Source organism: Amblyraja radiata, chromosome 32 (assembly GCF_010909765.2).
Source record: "Amblyraja radiata isolate CabotCenter1 chromosome 32, sAmbRad1.1.pri, whole genome shotgun sequence".
NCBI classification, from domain to species: Eukaryota; Metazoa; Chordata; class Chondrichthyes; order Rajiformes; family Rajidae; genus Amblyraja; species Amblyraja radiata.
In genome coordinates, this window is record NC_045987.1 from 20,691,256 (window position 1) to 20,718,851 (window position 27,596).

General features: G+C 41.5%; 1 protein-coding gene across 6 annotated transcripts in view; it reads right to left on the reverse strand.

Annotated features, from left to right (window-relative positions):
* dennd1a (DENN domain containing 1A) overlaps positions 1 to 26,059 on the reverse strand; it is a 492,710-nt gene extending 466,651 nt beyond the window's left edge. For 5 of the 6 annotated variants that reach the window (XM_033048631.1, XM_033048628.1, XM_033048627.1 and 2 more), the window contains exons 1-2: positions 25,876 to 26,054; positions 15,627 to 15,691 (exon numbers count right to left, since the gene is read on the reverse strand). In XM_033048631.1, the coding sequence (XP_032904522.1) occupies positions 15,627 to 15,662 (36 nt within the window). In that variant the 5' untranslated portion in view covers positions 15,663 to 15,691; positions 25,876 to 26,054. Of the gene's footprint in view, positions 1 to 15,626; positions 15,692 to 25,875 lie in introns of all 6 variants that reach the window. The other variant, XM_033048630.1, reaches the window with a different exon arrangement.
* Positions 26,060 to 27,596: the final 1,537 nt, after the last annotated feature.

The window sequence follows — 27,596 nt, forward strand, 5'->3', positions numbered from 1 at the left end:
TGAGGAGGGCAGATGACATGCTTGCATGCTGAGCGATTGAGTTCAAGAGTTGGGACATCATGTTACAGTTGTAGAAAACATTGGTCAGGTGCACTTGGAGTATTGACATTGTGCGAGTCACCGCATGATAAGAAAGATGCGAATTAAACCAGAGAGGGTGCAGAAAAGATTCTCAAAGATATTGCCTGGTTTTGAGGGCTTGAGTCATAAGGAGAGATTAAACCATAGAGCCTGTCCTTTGCTGTACGAGATGCTATAGTAGAGGGCTTTAGGAGATTGTGGAAAAATGCTATACAAATGCAAATCTTTATAATAAAAAACGATCCGCAGGAAGCAGATTCAAAAAAATATATTTACTGATAATGATTACCCTGGCAACAATTTATCAAATATAGTTTGAGTGCATTTTAGTTCAACTTGCTATTAAAAAGTTCTAAATTATAGTCTAGTCATAGAACACGGAGACAGGCCTTTCAGCCCAAATTGGCCATGCTTTTATTATAATGAACAGTGTAAGAATTATTTGTTCAGACTATTTACCTTTACAAAATAAGGCTTGTTTTCTATTTCAAAGGTCAGGGACTAGGCGAGTAAAGAACATATTTATGTGGTAAAGCGACGAACAATTTCATGTACTCAACACAACAGTAAGAAATAAATATTCATGGGATATGAGTACATTCACATTGTTAAGCTTCAGTTTTGAATCTCATTCTTTTTTTTTAATCCTAACAATGTATATTACATTCATGTACCAGTACTGTAACGTTATTTACAAGGAAGATCCGCCCGTAAAAAGGCTACTTTGAGTATTAAACAGAGCCAATTAAGGAAATTTCTTCACTTGTCACTTTCATTTTGATCACCCATGTACCCAAGTGAAATCAGTGTAACTTTTGATTTACAGTTAATTTGAACTGTACCGTAACGGAGAATTGCTTCAAAAACTGCCAGTGCAATCAGTATTGTTGTCATATCCTCAACAATATATTGCACAAATTCACAAAAAGCTAGTCAACAGTTTTTGTTTAATAGTCAAACAATAAATGAGAACATCTTGAAATTCTTTTTTCAGATGGTAATTGTAGCTTTAAAATAATGGCTTTTTTGTTTCTAGGAATCTTTGTTTTATCTTGAATCTTTAAAATCCAATTAATCCAAGTGCAGCGTTGTATACCATTGCAAACAAAGTAACATTTTACAGCACTTAATTTGATTGAACAAAGGAAACTAAATAGTAGACTCAGTAAAGGAATTAAGTTACATTTGATTCGGGTCAGATTTAGATTAGTTCAGTGTCATGTACACAAAGGTGAAATGAAATTCATTGTCCACATGAAGCACAGAGTAAACAATAAATACAATAAGTACAACAATGATGAATGCTAAACAGTAGAATGGAGTAAAATTGTAGTACAATCTGAAATAATGCAACAAAAAAAGTGCAATAAATTAATAACCGAATGAGATAAAGTTAAGAGACAGAGTATGTGGCAGCTTGAAAGTGGCGATTCATTCAGGAGCGTAATAGCTGTAGGAAAGAAGCTATTCTGAAATCTGAATATCAGGGCATTCAAGCTTATACATCTTCTCCCAGAAGGTAGAAAGGAGAAAAGGGAAAGGCCAGGGTGGTAGGCATCCTTGACAATACTTCCAGACTTCCTGATGCAATGCGCCATGAGGATGGGCTGGATAAAAGCTAGTGACAAGCCTGTGATGGACTGGGCTGTGTTCACTGCTCTTCAAGTTCAGGCAGTCAGGAGGAGAGCAGTTGCCATGCCTGGCTAAGGTACATTGTGTCAGAATACTTTCTAAAGCCCCTGTCTCACTTTTTCGAGTTACTCACAAATTCTCCCGAGTTTTCCCCTTGATTCAAACTCGGAGAATTACGGTAATAGCCAGCCGTAGGTACTCGGGGCTATTTTTTTAAATTTGTGGACATTTTTCAACATGCCGGTTCTCTGGATACTTTCAAAAGAGAGCTAGTTAGGGTTCTTAAAGATAACGGAGTCAGGGTATAGGGATATGGGCAGGAACGGGGTACTGATTGGGGATGATCAGCCATGATCACATTAAATGGCGGTGCTGGCTCGAAGGGCCGAATTGCCTACCTCTGCACCTACTGTCTATTGAAAGATCCATCTCACACATCAAGATATTGCAATTTACAGAAACAGTTGTAGCAGATGTAACAAGGGCTTTCAAAAGAGAAATGCAGTAATATGTTAAAACCAATAGACGCCGTGGGAAGTGCAGAAAAGCAGAATTGATAAGCAGGTTTGGTTTTCTGACTGCACATGCCCAGGTTATGGGTCATTTGCGATAAACAGCTGAGCTGCTACGTGTATACAGACCTGCATTTCACATCTGTAGTCAGTGACATTGCCCACCTCTGCAACCAACATCCAAACCCCGGGACTCCCCCGCGGAATGTTAAACTGAACACATGTGAGCAAAACACAAACCCCCCTTCTCTCCCCCACCTCTCACTATCTCCCCGCGGTCCAGTCTCTCCCCGTCTCCTACTCACATCTGCCCCCTCTCTCTTGCTGTTACACCCCGCTCTCCCGCTACCTGGCACCCCCATTCGCTTTTTTTTTTCGCGAATGACCTTTGACAAATCCCATGATTCCTAGCATTTTTCAGAATACCAAAACTGCTTATTGATCATTCTTTCAGAGAGCTGGTAGACAATTGGCCAAAGGGCCTCCACCAATCTTATATTGTAACTACTAATAGACTGTAAAAGTAGTAAAAGATTTTTTTTCAACATTTTTAACAAATAATGAAGATAAAAAATGCTGCAGCTGAATAATTTAATTGGACAGCATTTCAATGGTACATACATTCATTTTTGTCCAACATAGATGCAGACGGGATATTAGTCTACACTAATCCAATAGTTTCCAGGATAAACTTCAATGTAAACTTCAGAGTGCAAACAATACATGCCGTTCAAATCTCATTACTTCAGTTTTCTTCTCAGAATATATTACTAAATAGGTCAAATGTTTATGCAGTCCTACTAAACCCTTCAAAAATAACTTAGTAACGCACTATAATCTAAATGTTTTTGATTAGATTTACATTAACCATATAGTGGAAGTACTTTTATATATTCATGTAATTCTATTCCATTTAAGAGATGTACCATATGCAAGATGTAGTATGGAAAAGATATAGTGAAATTTGATCCATTCTCACAGATTACAAGGGGAAGGCATGCATTACATGCAAATAATGAATAGCAGATCTAGTTTTCACCTTGTCCCTGGAGGCTATGAAAACAACTAACTGAAAATTGCATGGGCCAATGCACAAATAATAATTTAGAGTACACTAATGTGAGCAAGAGGAACATTGTTATATTGCGATATATATTTTATTAATTATTACAATTATGAGATTGTTCAACAATCCAATCAAATATTTCAGTGAAGAATGTGAAAGTATTTATGGACGATGATTGGAGGACAATGAGAATACCACATTAACAAATCTAATGCTCGTGTTTCATTTGACATTCTTCTTAAAAGAATGGTTCAAGTGCATTTTTCAGTTACCTAATGAAGATCAGCCTCAGTTTTAACAGCTCTAAATTAACTTATTGAGAACAAAAATAATGAATCCATGTAAATGGTGACACAGTTTACTTTTAACATAGTAAGAAAAGTGATCATGTTTTAGAAGTTGGTTATCCATTTGTAGGCTGATGTGTGCAATAAAAAACCAAGACAGGAATAAACTTAATCCCAGAAATGTCTCAAAAGTAGAGACGGTAAGATCCATCTTACACACCAAGAGATTGTGATTTACAGAAACAGTAGTGGCAGATGTAGCAAGGACTTTCATAATGGAATTGTAGTAATATGTAAAAAAAAAAAAGGATGCTGTAGAAAGAGTAGAAAAGCAGAATTAATTGATAACTCTTGCACAGAGCCAGTAGATAGTTGGCCAAATAAATTTAATCTCAGAAATTTACTTAGGATATAATGAATCTGTTGGAATGGAGTAACTTCTTAGAGAAAAGGCAACAGCTGTTTCATGCACAGGAAAAATCACATAAACATTGATGAAAAGCCAATTATTTTATTTTTATACCAAGAATTTCCTGCTCATCACCAAATAGATCTGTCAATGCTCACTGAACAGGAATACAAGGGCTCAGTTAACTGTGTCATTCTAAGCAAGGCACCTTTGATGAGGTAGCATTCCTTCATTATTGCAATAGATTGTCAAGTTACATTATCACTCCAATTGTAGCCATGGGCCCAGACCCACAAACTTCTGATTTAAAACCCAAAATGTTACAGAGCTAAACTGACACGGTGAATTAGTATTGAAGAGCAATAAACATTGTTGCATTAACTGAAAGTGCATCGGCATAATTAGGCATGGCAAAAATGGAAAAAGTTTTTTTTAATTATATAATAGAATTGTGCAATAGTTTGGGATTATTTCTATCTTAGATGCACGATGTTGAATTGTCTGTAAATAGTAGTTGATTCATTCAGGCCACAAGTACAGAACTCCCTCATCCCTCAGATATGCTGAACACAAACAAAGTGTGTTTCACAGCAGCACAGTTCAAAAGCTTGTCATCACCCTCAAAAACACTCAACACTAGGATGGCTTAACATGACACTCAAAACTACATTGCCTGGAAAGCTGACCATTGCTCAGCTGCTATTTACAGCATCCAAACAACCAAAATTTAGGCCACTTAACCACAAAAGCTTTATCGAGTCAATCCCTAGTCTAAATATCATAAAATAAAATCCAAGTTTATGGAATATTTGAACATAATTTAACTCCCCCCAGTCATTCCTGTAAATCTATATTACTCTTCCTCCAAGGCCATTTTGTCCTTCTTAAGGTGTGGTGCACAGAACGAAGTGCAATAGTCTAGGTGCGGTTTAACAAGGGCTTTTTGTATGGCTGAGTCACTCCTGGTTATCTAGATGTAAAGTCTAGCCTTTTTGATTTTATTAATATCTATCCATTTGAGTCCCCAACATCCTTTTTACATCAGCCATTTGTAGATTTTCACTCGTTAGAAACTACTCATCGATTCTTTTTTTGGTCCAAAGAGGAGATGACAATCTCTCCCACCCTCTATCCTCCTATTGTTTTTATTAATAATTGTATGCGCATTCACTTAAATACAAATGCAGATAGAAATGTTTGTCTTTTCATTGTTTGAGAAATGGATATCTGTCCCTGATTGTCCTCAGTAGGAGTGGAGCTTGATATAACTTCCATTTTCATCTCACAACGTAGTTCTGTATCCTTCACCAAAGTCATTAATAAATAACAAACAGTTAACACAAGCCGCTGTAGAATGCTACGGGTAATATCCTGCCAATTACAGTACCAGCCCATTTTTCTTATTGCTTTGTCTCCTAACCAGGGCATTACATGTCCTTCATGGCATGAACTTTGCAAAGTTATATAGGGAAATATGAAATGTACGATTAGAACTTCCATTAGCTCACAACATAATACAATATCTCAAACATTTGACTAAAGCCAAGGAACTATTGACATGAAGTTCCTGTGACAGGACCCAGGTCAAGTTAGAAAGAAGAAGCAAGAGAGTGCAGATGCCAGTACCTGAAGCAGAAAATACGAAAAAAGAAACTGCTGGTGGAGCTCAACAGGTCAAACACAGCCTGTGGAAGCAAAAGGAATGCGCTGCTTGCAAAATGTTGCCACAGTAGGGTGCCATTATTTTTTCCATCCCAACAACCATCAGGCTCTTGAACACTATAAACACCAACTAAACCATAAGCTCTCTTGGTTGCACTAGGGACTTCAGGCTTTTGCTTTGCACTCATATTATTTTTCCTTTAAAATTCCTTCTGTTTATTGTGTTATCTGTGTGTTTACAGACCCGTGGTGCTGTTGCAAGTAAGAATTTAATTGTTCAGTTTTCAGTTCATATGACAATTCAACAGTCTTTGACTCTTGGATGTGTCTTATGTTTTGGGTCGAGATCCACATCAGGACTGGAGGAGTAAGAGGGAAATGGGCCAGAAGTGCAGGAAAGGGATAGGAGGTGAGCTAATAGGTGATAGGTGGAATCAGAAGGGAGGGAATGATGGAAAGATACAAATAGACGGGGAGGAATTGAAAAGCAGAACCGAGGGAACAATAACCTGGGAGGTCAGATGGAAATGGGAAATTAATGCGGAGGCATGGTTACCTGAAGTTAGAGGTTCGAGGTTTACATCATTCGGTTGTAAGCGAACCAGGTAGAATATGAAGTGCTGAGATGGCCAAGAAGGGACAGGTCGGTGTGTGAACAGGAAGGAGAGTTGAGATGGCATGCAGTTGGAAACTCAAGCTGGCCATTGTGGAGAGAGCGGTGATGCTCTGCAAATGGTTAACTCACTGAAGCTAGGTCGCGCCAATGTAGAAATATCAAGGGAAGGAGCAGATGATTGTAGGTTAACCTGTCACTTTTGAGTCGAACACAAAAGATAAATTTGCAGCACTATTTTCCAATGAAACATAATTACAAAACAAGGAATGTTGTGGCAAACAAATGGAAGGGTAGCTCAAAATTGTTTTCAGGAAGCAATGCTTCACAAGCAAGATTTGTCAAAGCCTGAACAGGCTCTGGGAGAAATAATGAAGGTAAAAGCATTCTGGAAGCAGTGGTGAGGAAATTGCACGTTTTTTACAGCATATGGCCCTCTCAATTTCTGTCCCCTCCATATTTAAAATACTCCAAGATATCTGTACTCCTTCAATTCTGGCCTCTTTGGAGAAACAAGGAACTGCAGATGCTAATTTACACAAAAGGACACAAAGTGTTGGAGTAACTCAGCGGAACAAGCAGCATCTCTGGAGAACATGGATAGGTGACGTTTTGGGCTGGGACACCCTTCTTCAGACTGATGAGGGGACGGGGGAGGAGAGAAAGCTGGAAGAGAGGCGAGGCAGGACAAAACATGTTGGGTAATAGGTGGAAATGAGAGGGGGGGTTTGACAGGCAGATGGTTGGAACAAAGGCTAGAGATTAAAGCAGAGGATGCGATACAGATTGGATAGTTGCATATTGTGAATCCAGCGGAAGGAATGGAGGAGAATGGGAGGTGTGGAAGTGGTGGAGGAAGGGGAGGGGGAAATTGTTAGAGGTTACCCAAACTCTAGGTATATTGGGCATTTGTGGCTTTACATACCAGAATTCTGAAATTCCCTCCCAAAACAATTCTTTCCCAAGCTTCAAACTTTAAGTTGCCCTTAAAATACGAGTCTCTACCGAAGTTTTCAGCGCCAAGATCTCATTAAGTTTAATTAAATCTTCTTTAGTAATGCTTCTTTGAAACACACAGGAATGTCCTGTGATATAGACTGTTCCATGTAAATACAAATTAGTGCTGAAGCATGCTCCTTGCTTTCTGCCAATGCTACTTTCCACTAACCAACTTGATCTCCAATTGTCCTCCCTTCATTCACTCCAAACAAGACACCAACTGAAAGCAAGAAAAAAGCTTGCTTTATAGATTGGAAATCTAAAATAAAAGCAGAAAAGGTTATAGATTCTCAGTTGGATATCGCCAGCATTTTCTGCCTTTGAATAATTTTTGTCCTGCTCTCACACTTGACAGTAATCGAAGTTAATCAGACAGTTTATGTTAAATATGCCAGAGATTCTTTGCAACGCCCTTCTACTTTGTACATCCCCAGGGCTAAAATACTTCAAAGGTGTGATGCAGTTGGAAACTAGATCGATGACTAACCATATAATGAAAGGTTTCTTTGACAACACTGGAATAATTTACATTAGCATTATTAGGAATTTAAAATCAGGACATTTTGAAGCAGTTCACTAATTCCCAAAATCGCCCAAGAGCTAGGATAATTGGATTAATAAGGAAGTCAAATTCATAAATTGTCTCACAAGCACCTTTAAAATGTCCCAGACTCCTGCATTACTTCAGCCAACAGTCCTGTAACAGCATTTTGTGCGTTGGCACATTCCCGGTTTCCACACTTCTGTGTGGAAATCAGGGCTGTGGAGCGCAGATTGGAACAGCAACAATCTTCTGCTCTGCCACTGGGCTCAGTGCCGAGGCCATGGAGGGTGTTTAGCAGGGTCATCTTCATATGTTGTGCTGGCTTATTTCCCTTAATGGAGGTTACTGACCTCAATTCAAAAGGAAATTGAAGGTCAATGGCTTGTGACTTTTCTATATTTATAAAGTTGTAATTAATTTAATTTAATTGTTTCGAACAATTAAAAAGACATAAATAACTGAAAAGACCCTGTTGCAAAGCCGGATTGGGCACTGTGGAGGGAGGGGCTTGCGATTGCCACCTGAGGCCAAGTCTTTGCTTGTAGACTGTTAGGTTTGTCGGATGATCATAGCAGCAAGGCTTCAAGATTGATTTGTGTTACTAAAAGATTCATGTGGCATGGGACCAGTGGGAGACGGGAATATGAGGTGCAGGTCAGATTGAGCATACAAAATGTGTAGGAAGGAACTGCAGATGCTGGTTTACACCGAAGATAGGCACGAGATGCTGGAGATTGAGATACCCTGGCTCATAATTTACAACAAATCCTGAGGACTAAAACTACAAGCTCTCCTTTCTCAAAAGATGCAAGTTAAATTTCATTCGGTCACACTGCAGATTCAAAAAGACATTTGAGATCCATCACCTTAAACACAACATAAGGTAATTGATCACTTTATCCCACCCTGTGCAGCTCACTAAAGAGAAAGATAGGCGAGGTTAGAATGACAGATGGGTGGAATGAATGAAAGGCCAGAAATGAAAAGGAGGTAAAAGGAGGTCAGATAAAGAGAGAAGATGAAGTGTAAAGCCAGAGGGAGGAATAAAGTTGGCAGAGGACAGCGAAAGGGAAAGAGGGGAACAAGAGTGAAAAGAGAGACACAGGGATGGGAAATGAGTGCACGAAGGAGGGGAAAGGAGCAGGGTGACTTGGACAGGATAACGGGAGAAACGGGTGCGCACCAGGTGGGAAAGAGATAGCGGGTCGGGGGGGGGGGGGGAGGGTTGCTTAAAATTGGAGAATTCAATATTTTTTAAGAAGTCAAGATGATCGTGAAATTCAACCAGTGCCTAAATACATTCCGATAATAGCTGGTATTAGTCACGTTTCCTGTTGATGTTCTCAACCTTGCTCAAATGCTGCATGGAAGTAAAGCCAAATACGCATTTGGATCTTAATTTGACTATAATTCACAATCATGAAATATTTAATTTATTTGAGGCTGTAGTAAAGCATTTTGTTGTGCCGCACTGATTGCAGGAGTAATGGAAAATTCAACTAAATATCTTCACTATCTTTGTGGTTGTATTTGTTATCTTTCGCTATTATAGTAATTACAACCTTACTGTACTTGTTATATATCATTTAATGAGGGTTAATGAAACTCTGTAGGCAGCAATTAAATCCTGTAGGACAGGTAACATCTACACTTGACCCTGTGAATAAATTATTGTATTATTACTCACTCTCATCCAAACATCATCATATTTTAAGTAGCATATTTCTGAACACGGTTGCAAGAATTTAATTATCCAATCATTTAATTAGAACTGTAGCCATACAACACAGAAACAGGCCATTGGGCCCATTATCTCGGTGCTGCCCACTAATACCTACCCACACGAATCCCATTTTTAGCATTTGGCCCATAGTTTTGTGAGCCAAGATGCTGCAAGCCCCCATTTAAACACTTAAACAGTTCAAGGGTATCTGACTCCAGCACCCTCTCAGGCAGTATATTCCAGATTCCAACCACACTCTGGGTAAAAAAAAATTCTACCTCAAGTCCTTTCTTAATCTCGTACCCATTATCTTATACCTTTGCCTTCAAGTTGCAGAGGTGTTTGTTAAGCAGAAATATTTCTCTCTACCTATCCTATCAGGACTCCTCACAATTTTATATATTTTGTATATTTCAATTAGGTTCCCCCTCAGCCTTCCCTGTTCTAAGAAAAAGCCCCCCCCCCAGTCTCGTCTTGTGACCAAAATGCTCAGTCTCTCGCAAAATCCTGGAGTGACTTCTTTGGAACCTTTCCAGTCCAATCATGTCCTTCCTGCAGTGTGGCAACTAGACTTGTGCACAGTATTCCAACTGTGGGCGACGAAATGTTTTATATAATTGTATCATAACCTCCTTTTTTTTGTACCATACCCCAGCTAAAGAGAGCAAGTTTCCCCATATGCTTTCTTTACCACCTCATCTACCAGTGTTGCCTCCTAAGGCTATTTTGACATGTACAGCAAAGTCCCTCTATTCCTCAGTACATGCTTACCGATTACTGTGTATAAATGACTCCATTAGTCCTCCCAAAAAGCACCATCTTGCATTATCTAATCAAATACTATCAAGCAAGACAATAAGACTGCTATCATGCTGTCATTATATGACGGAAGTGAAACTGTATCATACATGCAGGAAATAGAAAGTGTCAATTTAGTCTGAATCCTATACAGTCTGCCAAGTTTCAAACCATTTGTCTTCCTTGGAAATTGACTTCAAAACTTTATTATCAGTTTAGGAAATCTCCTTGGACACAAAAGAAAGTTTGAACAATGATAAAGCACTAGCTGCAGCCTGCTTTCTTCTGCCAGTGAATAAAGATTGCAAGTAGTGACTGTACTATAACGAGACAGTTTCAACAGTGTCACAAGGCAGCACTGATACTGGAATCTGGAACAAAAAGTAAACTACTGAAGGAACCCTGCAGGTCAAGCAGCATCCGTAGAGGCAAAGCGATGGACAATGTTTCGGGTCAAGGTAAAAAAGCCTACCCTGTCTCGTCAAGAAAAAACCTTGTATCAGGACCTGTGTCAACAAAGGTACACAAAAATGCTGGAGAAACTCAGCGGGTGCAGCATCATCTATGGAGCGAAGGAAATAGGCAACGTTTCGGGCCGAAACCCTTCTTCAGACTGATGGTGGGTGGGGGGAGGCGGGGAGAAGAAAGGAAAAAGGAGGAGGAGGAGCCCGAGGGCTGAGCGAGAGCTAGGAAGGGGAGGAGACAGCAAGGGCTAACAGAATTGTGAGTATTCAATGTTCATGCCACCAGAATGCAGACCCCCCAAGCGGAATATGAGGTGCTGTTCCTCCAATTTCCGGCGTTGCTCACTCTGGCCGTGGAGGAGGCCCAGGACAGAGAGGTCGTATACGAAATGGGAGGGGGAGCTGAAGTGCTGAGCCACCGGGAGGTCAGGTTGGTTAATGCGGACCGAGCGGAGGTATTCGGCGAAACGATCGCCAAGCCTACGCTTGGTCTCACCGATGTAGATCAGCTGACATTCCTTCTTAAAAACCCTGTGTCAACAAGACCCCTGTATTAATGACCATGGCTGCTCAGAGCAGAGAAGCATCCAGGATGGTCAGTCCATGCATCAGGATCATGCCAAAGTCCTCCGCAAGCCCCAGAAGTAGCATTTCACATCACAGGCTACCCTTTCGCCTACTCTGTCTGCCACCACCTGTGGAAGTGTCTGGTTATGCCTCATTAGCCACTGCAGAAACCACAAAACCAGAGTGATATCATGTCATTCTCAATCCCGAGGGGCTGCCTGAGGAAAGAAGAATTCCTCTGTCAATCAAGTCAGTGACCATACTGCTGAAAGTTACCCAGATTAATATTATGCACACAATATATCAGTATCTACACTTCAATGACTGCAATTTTACAGAACATAGAAGTGAGAACATTACAGTACAGCACAAGAACAAGCCCTTCGGACCACAATGTCTGTGCTAAATATGATGCCAAGACCATCTCTTCTACCTGCGCATAACCCATATCCCTCCATTCCCTACATATCCCTGTGCCTATCCAAAGCATCATAAATGCCACTATCGAATCTGCCTTAACCATATAACAATTACAGCACGGAAACAGGCCATCTCGGCCCTACAAGTCCGTGTCGAACAATTTTTTTCCCTTAGTCCCACCTGCCTGCACTCATACCATAACCCTCCATTCCCTTCTCATCCATATGCCTATCCAATTTATTCTTAAATGATACCAACGAACCTGCCGCCACCACTTCCACTGGAAGCTCATTCCACACCGCTACCACTCTCTGAGTAAAGAAGTTCCCCCTCATGTTACCCCTAAACTTCTGTCCCTTAATTCTGAAGTCATGTCCTCTCGTTTGAATCTTCCCTATTCTCAAAGGGAAAAGCTTGATCACATCAACTCTGTCTATCCCTCTCATCATTTTAAAGACCTCTATCAAGTCCCCCCTTAACCTTCTGCGCTCCAGAGAATAAAGACCTAACTTATTCAACCTTTCTCTGTAACTTAGTTGTTGAAACCCAGGCAACATTCTAGTAAATCTCCTCTGTACTCTCTCTATTTTGTTGACATCCTTCCTATAATTGGGCGACCAAAATTGTACACCATACTCCAGATTTGGTCTCACCAATGCCTTGTATAATTTTAACATTACATCCCAGCTTCTATACTCAATGCTCTGATTTATAAAGGCTAGCATACCAAAAGCTTTCTTTACCACCCTATCTATATGAGATTCCACCTTCAAGGAACTATGCACGGTTATTCCCAGATCCCTCTGTTCAACTGTATTCTTCAATTCCTTACCATTTATCATGTACGTCCTATTTTGATTTGTCCTGCCAAGGTGTAACACCTCACATTTATCAGCATTAAACTCCATCTGCCATCTTTCAGCCCATTTTTCCAAATGGCCTAAATCACTCTGTAGACTTTGGAAATCCTCTTCATTATCCACAACACCCCCTATCTTGGTATCATCTGCATACTTACTAATCCACTTTACCACCCCTTCATCCAGATCATTGATATACATGACAAACAACAAAGGACCCAACACAGATCCCTGAGGCACCCCACTAGTCACCTGCCTCCAACCCGACAAACAGCCATCCACCATTACCCTCTGGCTTCTCCCATTCAGCCACTGCTGAATCCATCTTGCTATTCCTGCATTTATACCCAACAGTTTAACCTTCTTAACCAACCTTCCATGAGGAACCTTGTCAAAGGCCTTACTAAAGTCCACATAGACAACATCCACTGCTTTACCCTCGTCAATTTCCCTAGTAACCTCTTCTAAAAATTCAAGAAGATTAGTCAAACATGACCTTCCAGGCACAAATCCATGTTGACTGTTCCTAATCAGACCCTGTTTATCCAGATGCTTATATATATTATCTCTAAGTATCTTTTCCATTAATTTGCCCACCACTGAAGTCAAACTAACAGGTCTATAATTGCTAGGTTTACTCTTAGAACCCTTTTTAAACAATGGAACAACATGCGCAGTACGCCAATCCTCGGGGACTATTCCCGTTTCTAATGACATTTGAAATATTTCTGTCATAGCCCCGGCTATTTCTACACTAACTTCCCTCAATGTCCTAGGGAATATCCTGTCAGGACCTGGAGACTTATCCACTTTTATATTTTTCAAAAGTGTCAGTACTTCTTTTACTTTGAAACTCATAGTATCCATAACTACTCTACTCGTTTCCCTTACCTCACATAATTCAATATCCTTCTCCTTGGTGAATACCGAAGAAAAGAAATTGTTCAATATCTCCCCCATCTCTTTTGGCTCTGCAGATAGCTGCCCACTCTGTTTCTCCAATGGCTCTGGCAGTGTGTTCCAAGTACTCAACACCATCTGTGCAAAAAAGGTTGCCCCACACATCCCCTTTAAATTTTGCACCCTCATCTTAAAGCTATGCCATCTAGTATCTGATTTTTCCATCCTGAGAAAAAGATTTTGACTTTCTACCCTGTAAATGCCCCTCATAATTTTACATACTTCTACCAGCTCTCCCCGAAGCTGCTGCTGTTTCAGAGAAAACAATTCTAGTCTGTCCAACCTCTCCCTGTAGCAAATGCCCCCTAATCCAGGCAACATTCTGGTAAATCTCCTCTACACCCTTTCCAAACCCCCCACATACTTCCTGTAATGGGGCGACCTTAACTGCACACCATATTCCAAATATGGCCTGAACAATGTCCTATAATGTTGAATCCTGGCATTCTCGACTCGTATACTCAATGCCCTGACCTATGAAGGAAAGCATTCCATATGCCTTATTTACTACTCTATCTACTTGTGTTGCAATTTTCAAGGAGCTATGGACATGGACCTCAAGATCCCTCTGTACATCAATTCTGTTGAGAGTCAAGCCACTCATTGTATATTTTCTCCTTTCATTTGGCCTTCCTAAGTGCAAGGGAAATTATTTTCAATGGAAATCACTTCATTTATGTTGGAAGTTGTTGTTGTTTCCAGTGAAACATTAACATCATACGAACACACTCAGCTGACATGGTGTTATCAATAAATTGTTAAAGCATAAACCTTGCACAAAGCTTCTCTATCAAGGTCAGATTTGAAACATTGTACAAGGATGTATAGTGCTGGAGAGGGTGCAGAGAAAATTTGAGAGGATATTGACGGGCGTGGAACTCTTCAATTTCTCCTTGGGGCAGAGGTAAAGGGGAGGAGGGGAGGGGGAGGGGATGACATGAATGAGACACTTAAAATTATAAGGGGTGTAGCAAGGGTAGACTGCAGAAAACATTTTCCCATATTAGGGGTCAACAAAACAAGCAGAGACAGATTTAGGATGAGGGAGAAGAGATTAAAATGATTTGAGGGGGACCTTCATCATCCAGAGAGGGCGAAGGGTCTGGAATTCAGTGCCTGAGAAAGTGGTTGAGGTTGGGCCACCAGCAGCATTTAAGATGCGTCCAGATGAACACCTGAATGGCTCGGGCGTAGAAGGCGACGGATCAAATGGTGGGTAAAGGGGTTAGTACGCAAGCGTGCATACTGGTCGATGTGGACGATTTGGGCCAAATGGCCTGTCTCCATACTGCACAGTCTAAATGTTGTATGGCGAACAGCCAATCACGGGGTCACTCAAACTAGATTACATTACAATCCTCCTTTTAATCACTCTTGATATTTATTCATCTGATAACATTCAGCATGTGGTTTCTGTTTTGATCATGTCAGGGCATCTGTTATATTTTTCAGTTCAGTTTTACAAAGCTTTTGTTGCAGGCCCGAACTGGCATGCTCTCTGACACTCAAACAACAGCATTAATGATTTGAATGTCATTACTACTGATTTATTGGAAAGAATCTGCAATTAATTACCAGAAAAATACACAAGCAAGAAAACGGAGAACAGTATAAGTCTTCCCTTTTGTTATCTTGTTCTACAGTACTGTGTACACTAGATTCCACACTGCAACAAGGTCATTTCCAGTGTCCTGGTACTAACAACAGCATCATTCCAACTAAAACAATGGGGATACGATAAGTATGCATGCTACTCCGGAATTACGATGAACCCAGCTGAAATTGCTTCAGCATTGTGTATCGCAAGTTACAACCTGCCAGCTAGCTGGAGGGAGAATAAGTATTAGCCTTAGGGTTATTTTTAATATTGAGCTGTTCAATTATGCAGTTGATATCTGACAAGATTTGCTCAAGAAAAAGTTCCAAGTTCATGTGAATTGCTGCATAGTTTCAATTCTTCAGCAACTACATTTTCAATGCACAGCTCTCAAATAAAACACAGCTGTAAAATTATTAAAGTTAACACTACCTGAACCACCAGACTCGGGCTGTGTAACTTCTGCATACACTTCAAAAGTAGTCGTTGGATGTTTCCTGCGTAGGTAAGGAAAAATAAAACGTTCAGCTTTAGTCAAGTAGAGAGAAAAAACAAATCAGTATTTTAACACCCCACAATTATCAGCAGCCGTACCCAGGACACAATAGGCTTCAGTACAGCATTACAATCTGAAGAAGGTGTGAAGAAGGGTCTTGACCCAAAACCTTCCTATTCCTTCTTTCCCGACATGCTGCATGTCCCACTGAGTTACTCCAGCATTTTGTGTCTATGTTTGGTGTAAACCAGCATCTGCAGTTCCTTCCTACACATTACAATCATAGCTAACTGCCTCAGAACACAAAAATCAAGGCATCATTCCTCATTTAAGACATATGCAATATTCCTTCAATGTAATTACGATTCATTTGTGACACAGTCCCCGCTTGGAAATATCTTCAAACTTTGGGGCTTTTGCCAAGAATTTGGAGAGAAATTATTGCTGGAATCTTACTCTGGAGGTCTGCCGTGATAAGCAAACATTATATTTTTAATGTGTAATCAAAGGGCAACCATGGTGGTGCAGCGGGAGAGTTGCTGCCTTACAGGGCTTGCAGCACCAGAGACCCGAGTTTGATCCCGACTACGGGTGTTGTCTGTACGGGGTTTGTACGTTCTCCCTGTGACCATGTGGGTTTTCTCCGAGATCTTCGGTTTCCTCCCAAATTGTCCCTAGTGTGTGTAAGATAGTGTTAGTGTTAATGCGCGGTGATCGCTGGTCGGTGCGGACTCGGTGAGTCGCAGGGCCTGTTTCCATGCTGTATCTCTAAGCTAAACTAAACTAAAATTGTATCCGAGCTAAGCCCATCAAAAGAACGACTGGGGAAAACCATGTTCCTAAATTTCAAATTGTGACCAAATTTTCCCGCCATTTTTTTACAGAATTGTGCCCAAAATTGTATTAATGCCCTACTGTCAAATTCTTCATATTAATTTGATTTTAATGTTTTAAAGTCATAAAAAGGAGAGAACAGTAAAAATGCATTTAAGTGCATTTAAGTGCCATTAACCAAAGTGTCAATCTGGTAACAATTGAAACAGAAAGCTAATTCATCGATGATTTATTTTGTCACTATACTGATGAAAAAATAGAACAACTTGCACTTCTGTTGAACACTATGCAACATTTCCATAAAATGTCACCAACGTTTTCCATAAAAGTACATGTTACGTATGCACGTGACAATAAATTAAACTAAAAAGATTTTATTCCTTTTATGGAAACTGGAGTGAATCAATCACTCTGTAAACCATTGTGAGACCATAAACTATCGCCACTTTTCAACCCATTGCAAGACATGCTGAAACGTTGGCATTGAGGAAGAATTTACAAACCTAATGATACAGTACTTCAATGAAATCAATCAAACTGGAAAACAAGCACATAAGTAAATTCATGTGTATGAAGGAATGGCACATGCGGGTTTAAACCGAAGATAGACACAAAAAGATGGAGTAACTCAGTGGTACAAGCAGCATCTCTGGAGAGAAGGAATGGGCGACGTTTCGGGTCGAGACCCTTCTTCAGACTGGTTAGGGATAAGAGAAACAAGAGATATAGACGGTGGACAGAGTTGAGAGAGGAGGGATGAGGTTGGAGGAGGTGCAAGTGAACCTCTGCCTAACCTGAAAGGACCACTCATCCCTTCCCACACAAACCACTCTCAACCCAGATACCTTCCCCTGCAACCGCAAAAGATGCAACACCTGCCACTATACCTCCTCCATCGACTCTGTCCAGGGACCCCGACAGTCATTTCAGGTTAGGCAGAGGTTCACTTGCACCTCCTCCAACCTCATCTACTGTATCCGTTGTTCAAGATGTGGACTCTTATACATCGGCGAGACCAAACGCAGACTTGGCGATCGTTTCACGGAACACCATCGCTCAGCCCGCCTGGACCATCCTGATCTCCCGGTTGCTGGACACTTTAATTCTCCTTCCCATTCCTACACATACCCGCGCAGAAGTCTGATAACAGAAGGGAAGAAGCTGCACTAGAGTCTGGTAGTGCGCGCTTTGTAGCTTCTGTATCTATCGCCCGCCAGGAGTGGGGAGAAGAAGGGATGACGGGGTGGGAAAGGTCTTTGGTGAATGTTGACTGCTTTCCCGAAGCAATACAAAGTGTAGATGGAGAGTCTGGTCTGCATGATGGAGTTCAGTTAGTGATAGTGGAGAAGCAGCAATTATTTCAAATTAAGGAGTATCCTGGCAGAGATGAATAAAAACAATAAAGATGTCTGTACCCAGTCACTATTAAATGCCACCCAAAATACAAAGTTCATGTCTGGGCGTTGCATAAGAATGGAAGTGAGCTCAGCAGTAATGATTTGCTCAATCAATTAGCTTGTCACATTATTCTCAGTAATTGATCACCTGGGCAACATGTTTGGCACAGTTCAAGAGATTTTTACATGAATCAGAACAATTAAAACAACAGTAAATTAAATTAGTAGTAACGTAAATTAAATACATTTTAAATTAATAACCAAAGCAAGTCACAATTCAATCATGTTGGAAACAAATATTTGTTTGAATCCAGACTTGAGTTAACTTGATAACGTAAATAGTTCACACTGGATTGAATAACTTCTAATGAAATTCCATTTGGTCTTCATGTGCTATTCAGAATAATTAGCTGTTCCACTGCCAAAGAGGTTTATACTTCAGCGCCAGTTATTTGAATCCATTAAAGTCTGCAATAAATGATAACCTGTATTTGCTCTGAGGTGCTTTACTAATTGCATCATCTGCCCAAAATGTCAGATAGCAAGAAAGAGATCAAAGTACAGAGATAACCTCTTCAAAGTAAGTAAAATCACAAAGTCAACCATCCCCAATCTTTTTTTAAAATATGCAATACTGGAGAAAAGATCCTTAATGATGGATTATACCCCGCCAAAAGGGGAAACTTTTTTTAAACGTTAAAATACTATGCCAAGAAAAGACATTACAATTACAAAGCTCCAACCCTTGTCAAACGGCAGGGTGAAAAAGGGTGAGAGGAGCCAGGGGAGGAATAGTTGTTAACAGGCCAAATGGAGTTTCTGGGTAATTCTTTGCTGTATCTCCCTGATCTACAGTTCCCTCCATCATGTTTGGGACAAGGACCCATCATTTATTTATTTGCCTCTGTACTCTGTAAATTGTGGAGTACAGAGGCAAATAAATAAATTATGGGTCTTTGTCCCAAACATTATGGAGGGCACTGGAACATGCATCAACTTTCGCATTCGGTGTCTCAAGGCACTTCTCCAGATATCTGCTTCAAGATTATCATATCAATAACAAAAATCATTTGATTAACAAATTAGTTCTTGCACAATAAAATATTTCTGAAGAAGGATATAACAAATGATTTGTTGGAATTTAATGAAGCTTTGCCTCTGCTTTGCTGTATCTGAAGAATTAAATACAGTACTTTGCATAAAGATTAACATTTAATTGTTGCTTAAATTATAGATAATTAGCTGTTAGCCTAAATTATTGTATTAAAGTTGCACCCTGTAGCTCCTCCTTTGAACCATTAATTATAAATATAATTCAACCATGACAGTGTATTGCAGATAAATTCATCATGACAAATACTATAGTAATAATTAATGCAAATTCCACAACACAAAGCCGTTGCTCTTTGCAGCTCCCTATCAGACAAATGATCAACAGCATTAGGGCCAACAAAATGCAATAAAAGGCATAACTCATTCTTTCCTCTTGTGATCCCCGACATCCTTTCGTGGACTCCATAAAATATCACAACCAACATGACAGCAAATGCACAGGAGTAACTAAGGTGGCATTGTAACACAGCAATTAATGCCGCTGCCTCACGGAAACAAGAGACCCATTATCAATACTGGTGTCAGATGCTGATCCTGGCTCGTATGTGCATTCTCCCCATAACCATGTGGATATCTGTCAGGTACTCTGCTTTCCACCACATCCCAAGATATGATGGTGTAGACGAGTAACAAAAGAATCAGTGGGAAATTGATGGACAATTGAGAGGGAAGTAGAGAAGGAATGAAGGAAAGTATTTAAGTTATGAGTGGCATATAAAGCATAGACAGTCAGAACATGTTTCCCTGGTTAGAAATGTCAAAGACGAAAGGACATGGTTTTAAGGTGAGAGGGGCAAAGTTTATACGAAATGTGCAGAGCAAGTTTTTTTTCCCCATAGAGGGTGGAGGTTACCTGGAACGCGCTGTCAGGAGGGCAGTGGTGGCAGATACGATAGTGACGTTTAAGAGGCATCTGGAATTGCAGATAATCGAGGGTATGGGTCATGTGCAGGCAGATAAGATTAGTTTATCTTGGCATCATGCTCCAAACAGATATTGTGGGCCAAAGGGCCTGGTCCTTGTTCAATGAATGGAATTAATGCATGGACCAACATAGACCCAAATGTCTCCTTCTCTGTGAAAAAAGACCATCTTCATGTCCCCTAAAAAATTACAAACCATTCTGACCTTGTGATGCATTACCATTCACCTTCACAGCACAAGCTAAACAGTCTGAGGTTATTCTTCATCTCATTCATATGGATGAAGAAACAACTTAAAAAATTATAACCTATAGAATTAACTGCATTAACATCAAAAAACTCATGCACAAGCAGAGCAGTTGTGAATTAATGTGAGAGTCCAAATATCAATAGCTCCAAAGGACGTGAACGCAAAAGTTACACACTCTTAATCAGTATTCACGTAAACGTATTTCCAGCAAAGGTCACTAGTTAATAATTCGGAATGGAAATTCCAGCCTTTTATGCCTTACAAAGATCAATAAAACCGACACAGGTGTGGCTCCATGAAGAGATAGGTGTTTAAAATATTGAAGATTTGGGAAGAGGAAACAAAGGGTAACTATTCCTAATCATTCAATGATCATTAACCAGAGGCTGTCATCACAGAGTGGAAGTTTTACGAGCAAAAGATTAAAAATAAATTGTAGAAACAAGGAACTGCAGATACCGGTTAATACACAAAAGGACACAAAGTGCTGGAGTAACTCAGCAGGTCAGGCAGCATCTCTGGAGAACATGGATAGGTGACATTTAAGGACGTGGCCTTTCTTCAGTCAAAATAAATTGTTGCCTAACGAGTGGTTGGGATCTGGAATGCATAGCCTAGTAGGGAAGTGAATACAGATCCAATAAAGAGGGATTACATGAAAGAACAAGAAGTACAAGGATGTGGAGTTTATAAAGAGTAGGGAAATGTGAAAAATTAGTTTACTCTTTAAAAAAAAGCCAGATCAGACTCAGTGGATTGAATAACATTCATCTTGGATGTACTATTCTCTGATTAGACATCCACCAGCTATGTAAACTCAGCTAATCGTCAGTTGTATTTTTGTGGGATTCAATCCCAACATCGAGCTCTAAAACATTCAAGGTGAAGGAATAACCAGAAACTCCTGGCCATGCTCGCCAATAGCAAAAGCGCAGGGCAATGATTACATCTACCTTTATATTCTTTCAACAGTGGTGGAATATAAAATACATCACCAGATAGCAGCACCGACGTCCAATGCCTTTGGGACACTCTTGGTCAGAGTTGACTCTCTCTACAGAGAGTTGCCTTCTCTGCTTTTTCCCCAATTTCGCTTTTACTCTCTTTCCTGTCAAACTCACTCGTTTCCCACCCTCTGTCACTGTGTTGAAACTGACTCCTTTTCAAAACTCATTGACCAACGGTTTCTGCCACAGGGCAGCACTGTGGCGCAGCGGAAGAGTAGGTGCCTTAGAGAGCTAGAGACTCAGGTTCGATCCTCACTACAGTGCTGTTTGTATGGAGTTTGTATGGTCTCCGGGTGCTCCGGTTTCCGCCCACATGCCAAAGACATGCAGGTTTGTAGGTTAATTGGCTTCGGTAAATAGTCTCTAGTGTGTACATAGAACCAGTGTATGGGACAATCATTGGTCGGCATGGACTCAGTAGGTTAAAGGGTCTATTTCCATGCTGTATCTTTAAGCTAATCAATGGACATGATCATCAAACATTATTTTCTGCCAGTATTTGCATGTCATTTGATTAGAACTACAAATATATCTCCCTCTTCTTTCAAATTTAATTGCTGTCTTTAGATTACTCAAAACAAACATAATGAAAATGACATTTTTGTATCAATTCCCAACGTTAAGACACAATGTGAATTTTGAGTTTCACTTAACATGCCAATGAAAATGAACTACGATTTCTAACATACAATTATAATATTAAACGACTACGCCAGATTTTCACTAGCCTTCAAATGTCTCCTGGTCAGTGTCTCTTCCACCCACTAAAAACCTTCGACGCCTTCCATTCAGTCAACATTTCTGAAGTAGATAACGTATTTGAGTTCCTTATTAAGCATCAACCGCATTTCAAAATTCTCATCCCTCCATTCAAATCATTTCATGGTCTTGCCTTTCGCCACCTCGATAGAAGTGTCTTTATTGGCCAAGGCACAGAATAAAATAGCAAAGAAATCACGAGACTGAGGTAGGGTCCCGACCCGAAAGTTCTTCTGTCCATTCCCTCCCCAGATGCTGCCTGATCCACTAAGTTCCTCCAGAACATTCTGTTTTGAGCATACTGGGACGATATAAAACATTAGTTAGGTTACGTCATACAGTACTAGTCACCTCATTGCATGAAGAATGTGGTCGTCTCAGAGAACAGGCAGGAATTTACAAGATTTCGACCTCGTTTACAGGATTTATCTTGGTGAATTTTAAGATGAAGTAAAGTTTCACATGTGTGGCTTGGGTCGTTTTCTTTGAAGCAGAGAATATTGAGACTTGACATATAAAATTATGAAAGATCTGGATAAGGTGAATAGTGATTAACTATTTTGTTTCGTTTAGCAGGGTATCGAAAATGAAGGTGCACGATTTAAGCTAATTGATAGAAGGATGAGACAGGTGTTGAGGAAAATGTTCTCATACAAAGAGTGACAGTGGTCTGGAACAATCTACCCAATGCACTCATCACATTTAAAATGTTCCAGATGAGTAACAGATGCTAAGGCCTTCATGGATTTGTTTTGGTGTTTTTTTAGTCCATATGGACACAATGAGTCCATATAACTCAGTATGTGTGCAAACAAGAACTAGTACATGTTCTAGTGTCACAGAGCCATACAGCATCGAACTTGCCTTTCAGCCCACTTTGTTCATGCTAATCAAGATGACATATTGGGCTAGTCCCATTTGGCCCATAGCTCTCCAAACCCTTCTTATCCAATTACGTGTGCCAAACATATTTTTAAAGCTATAATTGTATCTGCTTCGATAGCTTCCTCTGGCAGCTCATTCCAGATACGGACTATCCAAATGAAAATGTTGCCCCTGAGGTCACTCCTAAATCTCTCCCCGCTCACCTTAAATTCCCAAGTTTTGTACAATAGCTTTAATCTAGCCCTTTGTGTTGCACAAATTTCAATTGTTTTGCCATTGACAGCCTTCAGCTGCTGAGGCTCTAAATACTGCATTATCCTCCACAAATCTCTCTCTTTCCAGCTTTGAACTTGCTCCTTTGATCCACCTCTGGGTGCATCTCCAAATTTCCTATGAGGTATTTGTTTATTTGTTTTGCCTTTATTAAAATTATATACTGAACATTTTTTGGTTTATTACAGGTTTTACAGAGCACCATGTTTACATATCAAGCACCGCAGAAAGCATTTTATCGGAGAGAATCACAACATGGTTTGGGAACAGCTCCATCGATGACTGCAAGAACTTGCAGGGAGTTGTGGACGTAGCCCAGACCATCACACAAACCAACCTCCCTTCAATTAACACTCACGCTGCCTCAGCAAGGCCACCAGCATAATCAAGGATGACAAAAATGCTGGAGTAACTCAGCGGGTGAGGCAGCATCTATGGAGTGAAGGAAATAGTTCCTTCGCTCCATAGATGCTGCCTCACCCTCTGAGTTTCTCAAACAGCTTTGTCTACCTTCGATTTTCCAGCATCTGCAGTTGCTTCTTGAGCATAATCAAGGACGTCTCACCCCGGTTACTCCCTCTTTCTCCCCTCTCCCATCAGGCAAGAGGTACAGAAGTGTGAAAAAGCACAACTCCAGGTTCAGAGACAGTTTCTTCCCAGCCGTTATCAGGCAACTGAACCATCCTACTAACAACTAGGGAGCGGTCCTGAGCTACTATCTACCTCATTCACAACCCTAGAACTATCTTTAATCAGACTTTACCTTGCACTAAACGTTACTCCCTTTATCATGTATCTGAACACTGTGGACGCTTTAACTGTAATCATATTTAGTCTTTCTGCTGACTGGTTGGCACGCATCAAAAGCTTTTCTCTGCACCATGGTACATGTGACAATGAATTAAACTATACTGTTGTGCTACTGCAAGTAAAAAAATCATTGTACCGTTTTGGGAATGTTAACATAAAGTGCCAAACTCAAAATCAAGACAATTTATAACCAGATCATTTGAGATGTTAACATAGGTCAGATTCAGAAACCTTTCCCATCCAGCTAAAGCTGTTCTTAAATGAGAGCAAGAAGCAAAAGGAATTGAGATGACATGCACAATCAAAGTACCCTTCACATCCTTTCCATTGCGCTTCACATTCTGAAGAAGGGTTTCGGCCCGAAACGTTGTCTATTTCCTTTGCTTCATAGATGCTGTTGCACCCGCTGAGTTTCTCCAGCACTTTTGTCTACCCACACAATAAATTGTCTACTTTAAGTGCAACTTAAGTTCTGTAGTGTGTGAAACTCAACAGCAATCATAGAGCAGGGCCAACTTCAGTGGAATAGGATAATTAGCAGAATTTTGCAAAGTGAGGGATAAATATAGTACAGAAGACAGAAGATGATTTTGCTTCATACTAAACAGCGTGGGTATTTTTACAACCACATCAGAGAGCAGAGTGGATCTTGGCCAAAGAAATAACCAAAGGATGGCACCAATCGAAGTACAGCACCCAACTTCCTCAGCCCTGCCCCTCCGACAATACCTGTGGCACTGCGATCCCTTGCCGACCCTCCCACCAAGCTTCCTTGTCACCTCTCCCTGCAGTGTGCAGATCCCTCGCCCCCCCCCCCCCACCACCACATCACAGCACTCCCCCCCCCCCCCCCCCCCCCCCACCTGCGCCGTGCAACCCCTCGTCGCTCCACACTGTGGCATGCGATCCCTCGCTACTCCCTCCCTGCAGCACCCCCAATGCCTCACTTCCCATTCCATGGCATGGTGATCCCTCGCTATCCCTCCAGTGCAGGGCTCCTTCGCTATCCCTCCCACGGTGCTGAGCTCTCTCGCTATCCCTCCCACGGTGCTGAGCTCCCTCCAAACCCTCCCACAACTCTGAGCTCCCTCGCCATCCCTCCCCTAGCACCGAGCGCCCTTGTCTCCGCTGCCACAACACAGCGCTCCCTCGCTACTTCTCCCACAGCACAGAATGGGTGTCAGGGGTTATGGGGAGAAGGCAGGGGAATGTGGATAGGAGGGAGAGATAGATCACCCATGATTGAATGGCGGAGTAGATTTGATGGGCCGAATGGCCTAATTCTCCTCCCTTCACTTATGAATGCCCCTTCCAGCGGTGCGGCGATCCCTCAGCGCACCTCCCACAGCACAGCGATCCCACACCGCTCCGCCACCCCACCTGAAGCAGAGCTCCCTCGGCGCCCCTCCCACACAGCACGGCGATGCCTCCCCTCCCCCCCACCCACAGCAGGGCAATTCCTCCCACCCACTTCCACAGTGCGGAGCTCCCTCCCTCCCTCCCTCCCTCGGTGCGGGGCTCACTCACTGCCCACCCAGCACTGACTGTCAGGAATTTTGCACTTTAGTGGAACCTGTTCCTTTGACCCTGGAGGGAGGGTCCGACCCCCAGCACCATGCAGCTGTGTACCTTTGACATTACAAGCTGATGTTTACTGAATGAAATTACAGGCTGCCTGAAGACAGATGCTCCATGCTTCAAATCTCAGCCTGGCCGCCGATCCCACCTCCATCTACTCCACTTAATTCCAGAACCCGTGGATCCCGAATCAGCTGAACCCCGGGCCCTGCACGGTGCTGCAGCGCGGCCGGCTGCAAGGTGCCGTGCGCCGGGCTGCTGAGCAGGCGAGCCCGGGGATGCCAGGGCCTGGCGCTTCCCGCGGCTCCGGATCCGGGCAGCCTCCCGGCGAAGGAAAAGCGGCGGATTAAACTCACTTGATCCTGGACCCCATCGCTGGTGGCTGCCGTGCCTTGCCGGCGCTGTCGCTGCGCTGCGGGGGAGAAGCGACGCCGCCGAGCCCTTCCCTCTTCAGCCTTTACGCGAAGCCGGGGGACGACATGGTCGCTGGGCATCGAAGGTACCGGTGGACGGCTGGCCGCGGCGCCTGCCGGGAGCTGTAGTCCTGGGCCGCCGTCACTCGCCCCTCCTCCCTACACCACGTCGCGCTTTGAACTACAGCCCCCAGTGTCCATCGCCCCCCGCCCCGCCCGCCCCGTGCAGCCCGGGCTACCTGTCTGTCAAGTGGACTTTGTCAACTTTGTTTTGGCGATGTCGCTGACCACACAAGTCACTGCCACTCTGCTGAAAGAAACAAAGATGTTTTCTGTTTGCGATAGCCCCTTACAGCACGTCACAAAGCGCGTTGCAACATTTTCTGACACGGTAAATGCAAGGGCGATATTTACAAGGCGGGGTGGGGGGCACAATCTCAAAATAAGCAATCAGACGTCCAGGACTGAGATGAGAAGAAATGCCTTAACCCAGAATATCATAACCTTTGCAATCCTCTAAAGCTTGCTGCGGTGGCTTAGTCATGGTGTACGTTAAAGGCAGAAATTGATAGATTTGTGCATGCCAGGAGGATCACTCACTGTGGGTTAGTGCAAGAGAAGTGGGCTGAGGTCATGTAATGGCAGAGCAGGCGGGAAGTCGTCGTTCTCATGGTAACATAGTGGCCAATTTGAACACAACAACCTAATTTCTGGGAAATATCAAAATCAACAATTCACTTGCACTTCATCGAATCTGGTGCATTGTTTTCAAAGTTCACAATGTGCTCTCCTCTGATTTGGAGAAAGCAAATGCAGATTGGTGACTACTTGGCAAAGAACCTACATTCAATCTTCAGAAAGTATCTTGAGCTGTCCCATGCCGCAGAACCTCACCCGATTCGAGATATTCCCATTGTCCTTTTCAACTCCTCTTCTTTCTGTAACTTAAAACAATGTTTATTTTTCTCTCTCTCTCTTTCCTAGATCAGATGAAGCATCTTCAACCTAAAAATAATAAACCCTGTTTATCTTCACACGGATACTGCCTGGCCTGCTTGGTGCTTCCAGCATTCAATGTTATATTATACCTATATTTTGGGAGCTTATTGTGCATATATTGACTACTATGTTTAGCAATGTTACAAAATTTTGAGATTTTAAAAATCAAGTCTGCAATTTATCCCATCAGATAAACAGTAAAAAGAAGTTTAATTTGAGACCTAATTCACTTTCATATCTCAAGTATTAAAAAAGTTATGGCCATTTTCATACTCGGAAATTAGCATCTTGTTCCCTATTGATTTTCTATGGACATAACAAAAAAGCTGTGATCGTGGACAGTCAAAAGCCCATAACTTTCTTAAAAATTAAGAGAACTGAATGAAATTTTTAGTTATCATAGATTGAAGCATTCTGAAACAAATATTAAACAATCTTACTTGGATGACCTGAAATTAAAGCATATAATTAGTTAGTTACCCAATTGTAGCTAATTCCAAACTTCAATTACTAGATCTAAACATCTATCCATTTCTTAAGAAAAGATTAACATTTTTAAATAGCCTAAGTGTCCAAATAACATTCACAAAGAATTCACAATAAAACATGATTTTTAAATCTCATTTACATTAATTTATAGGCCAAATGGAAGGAATTTAGTGTTC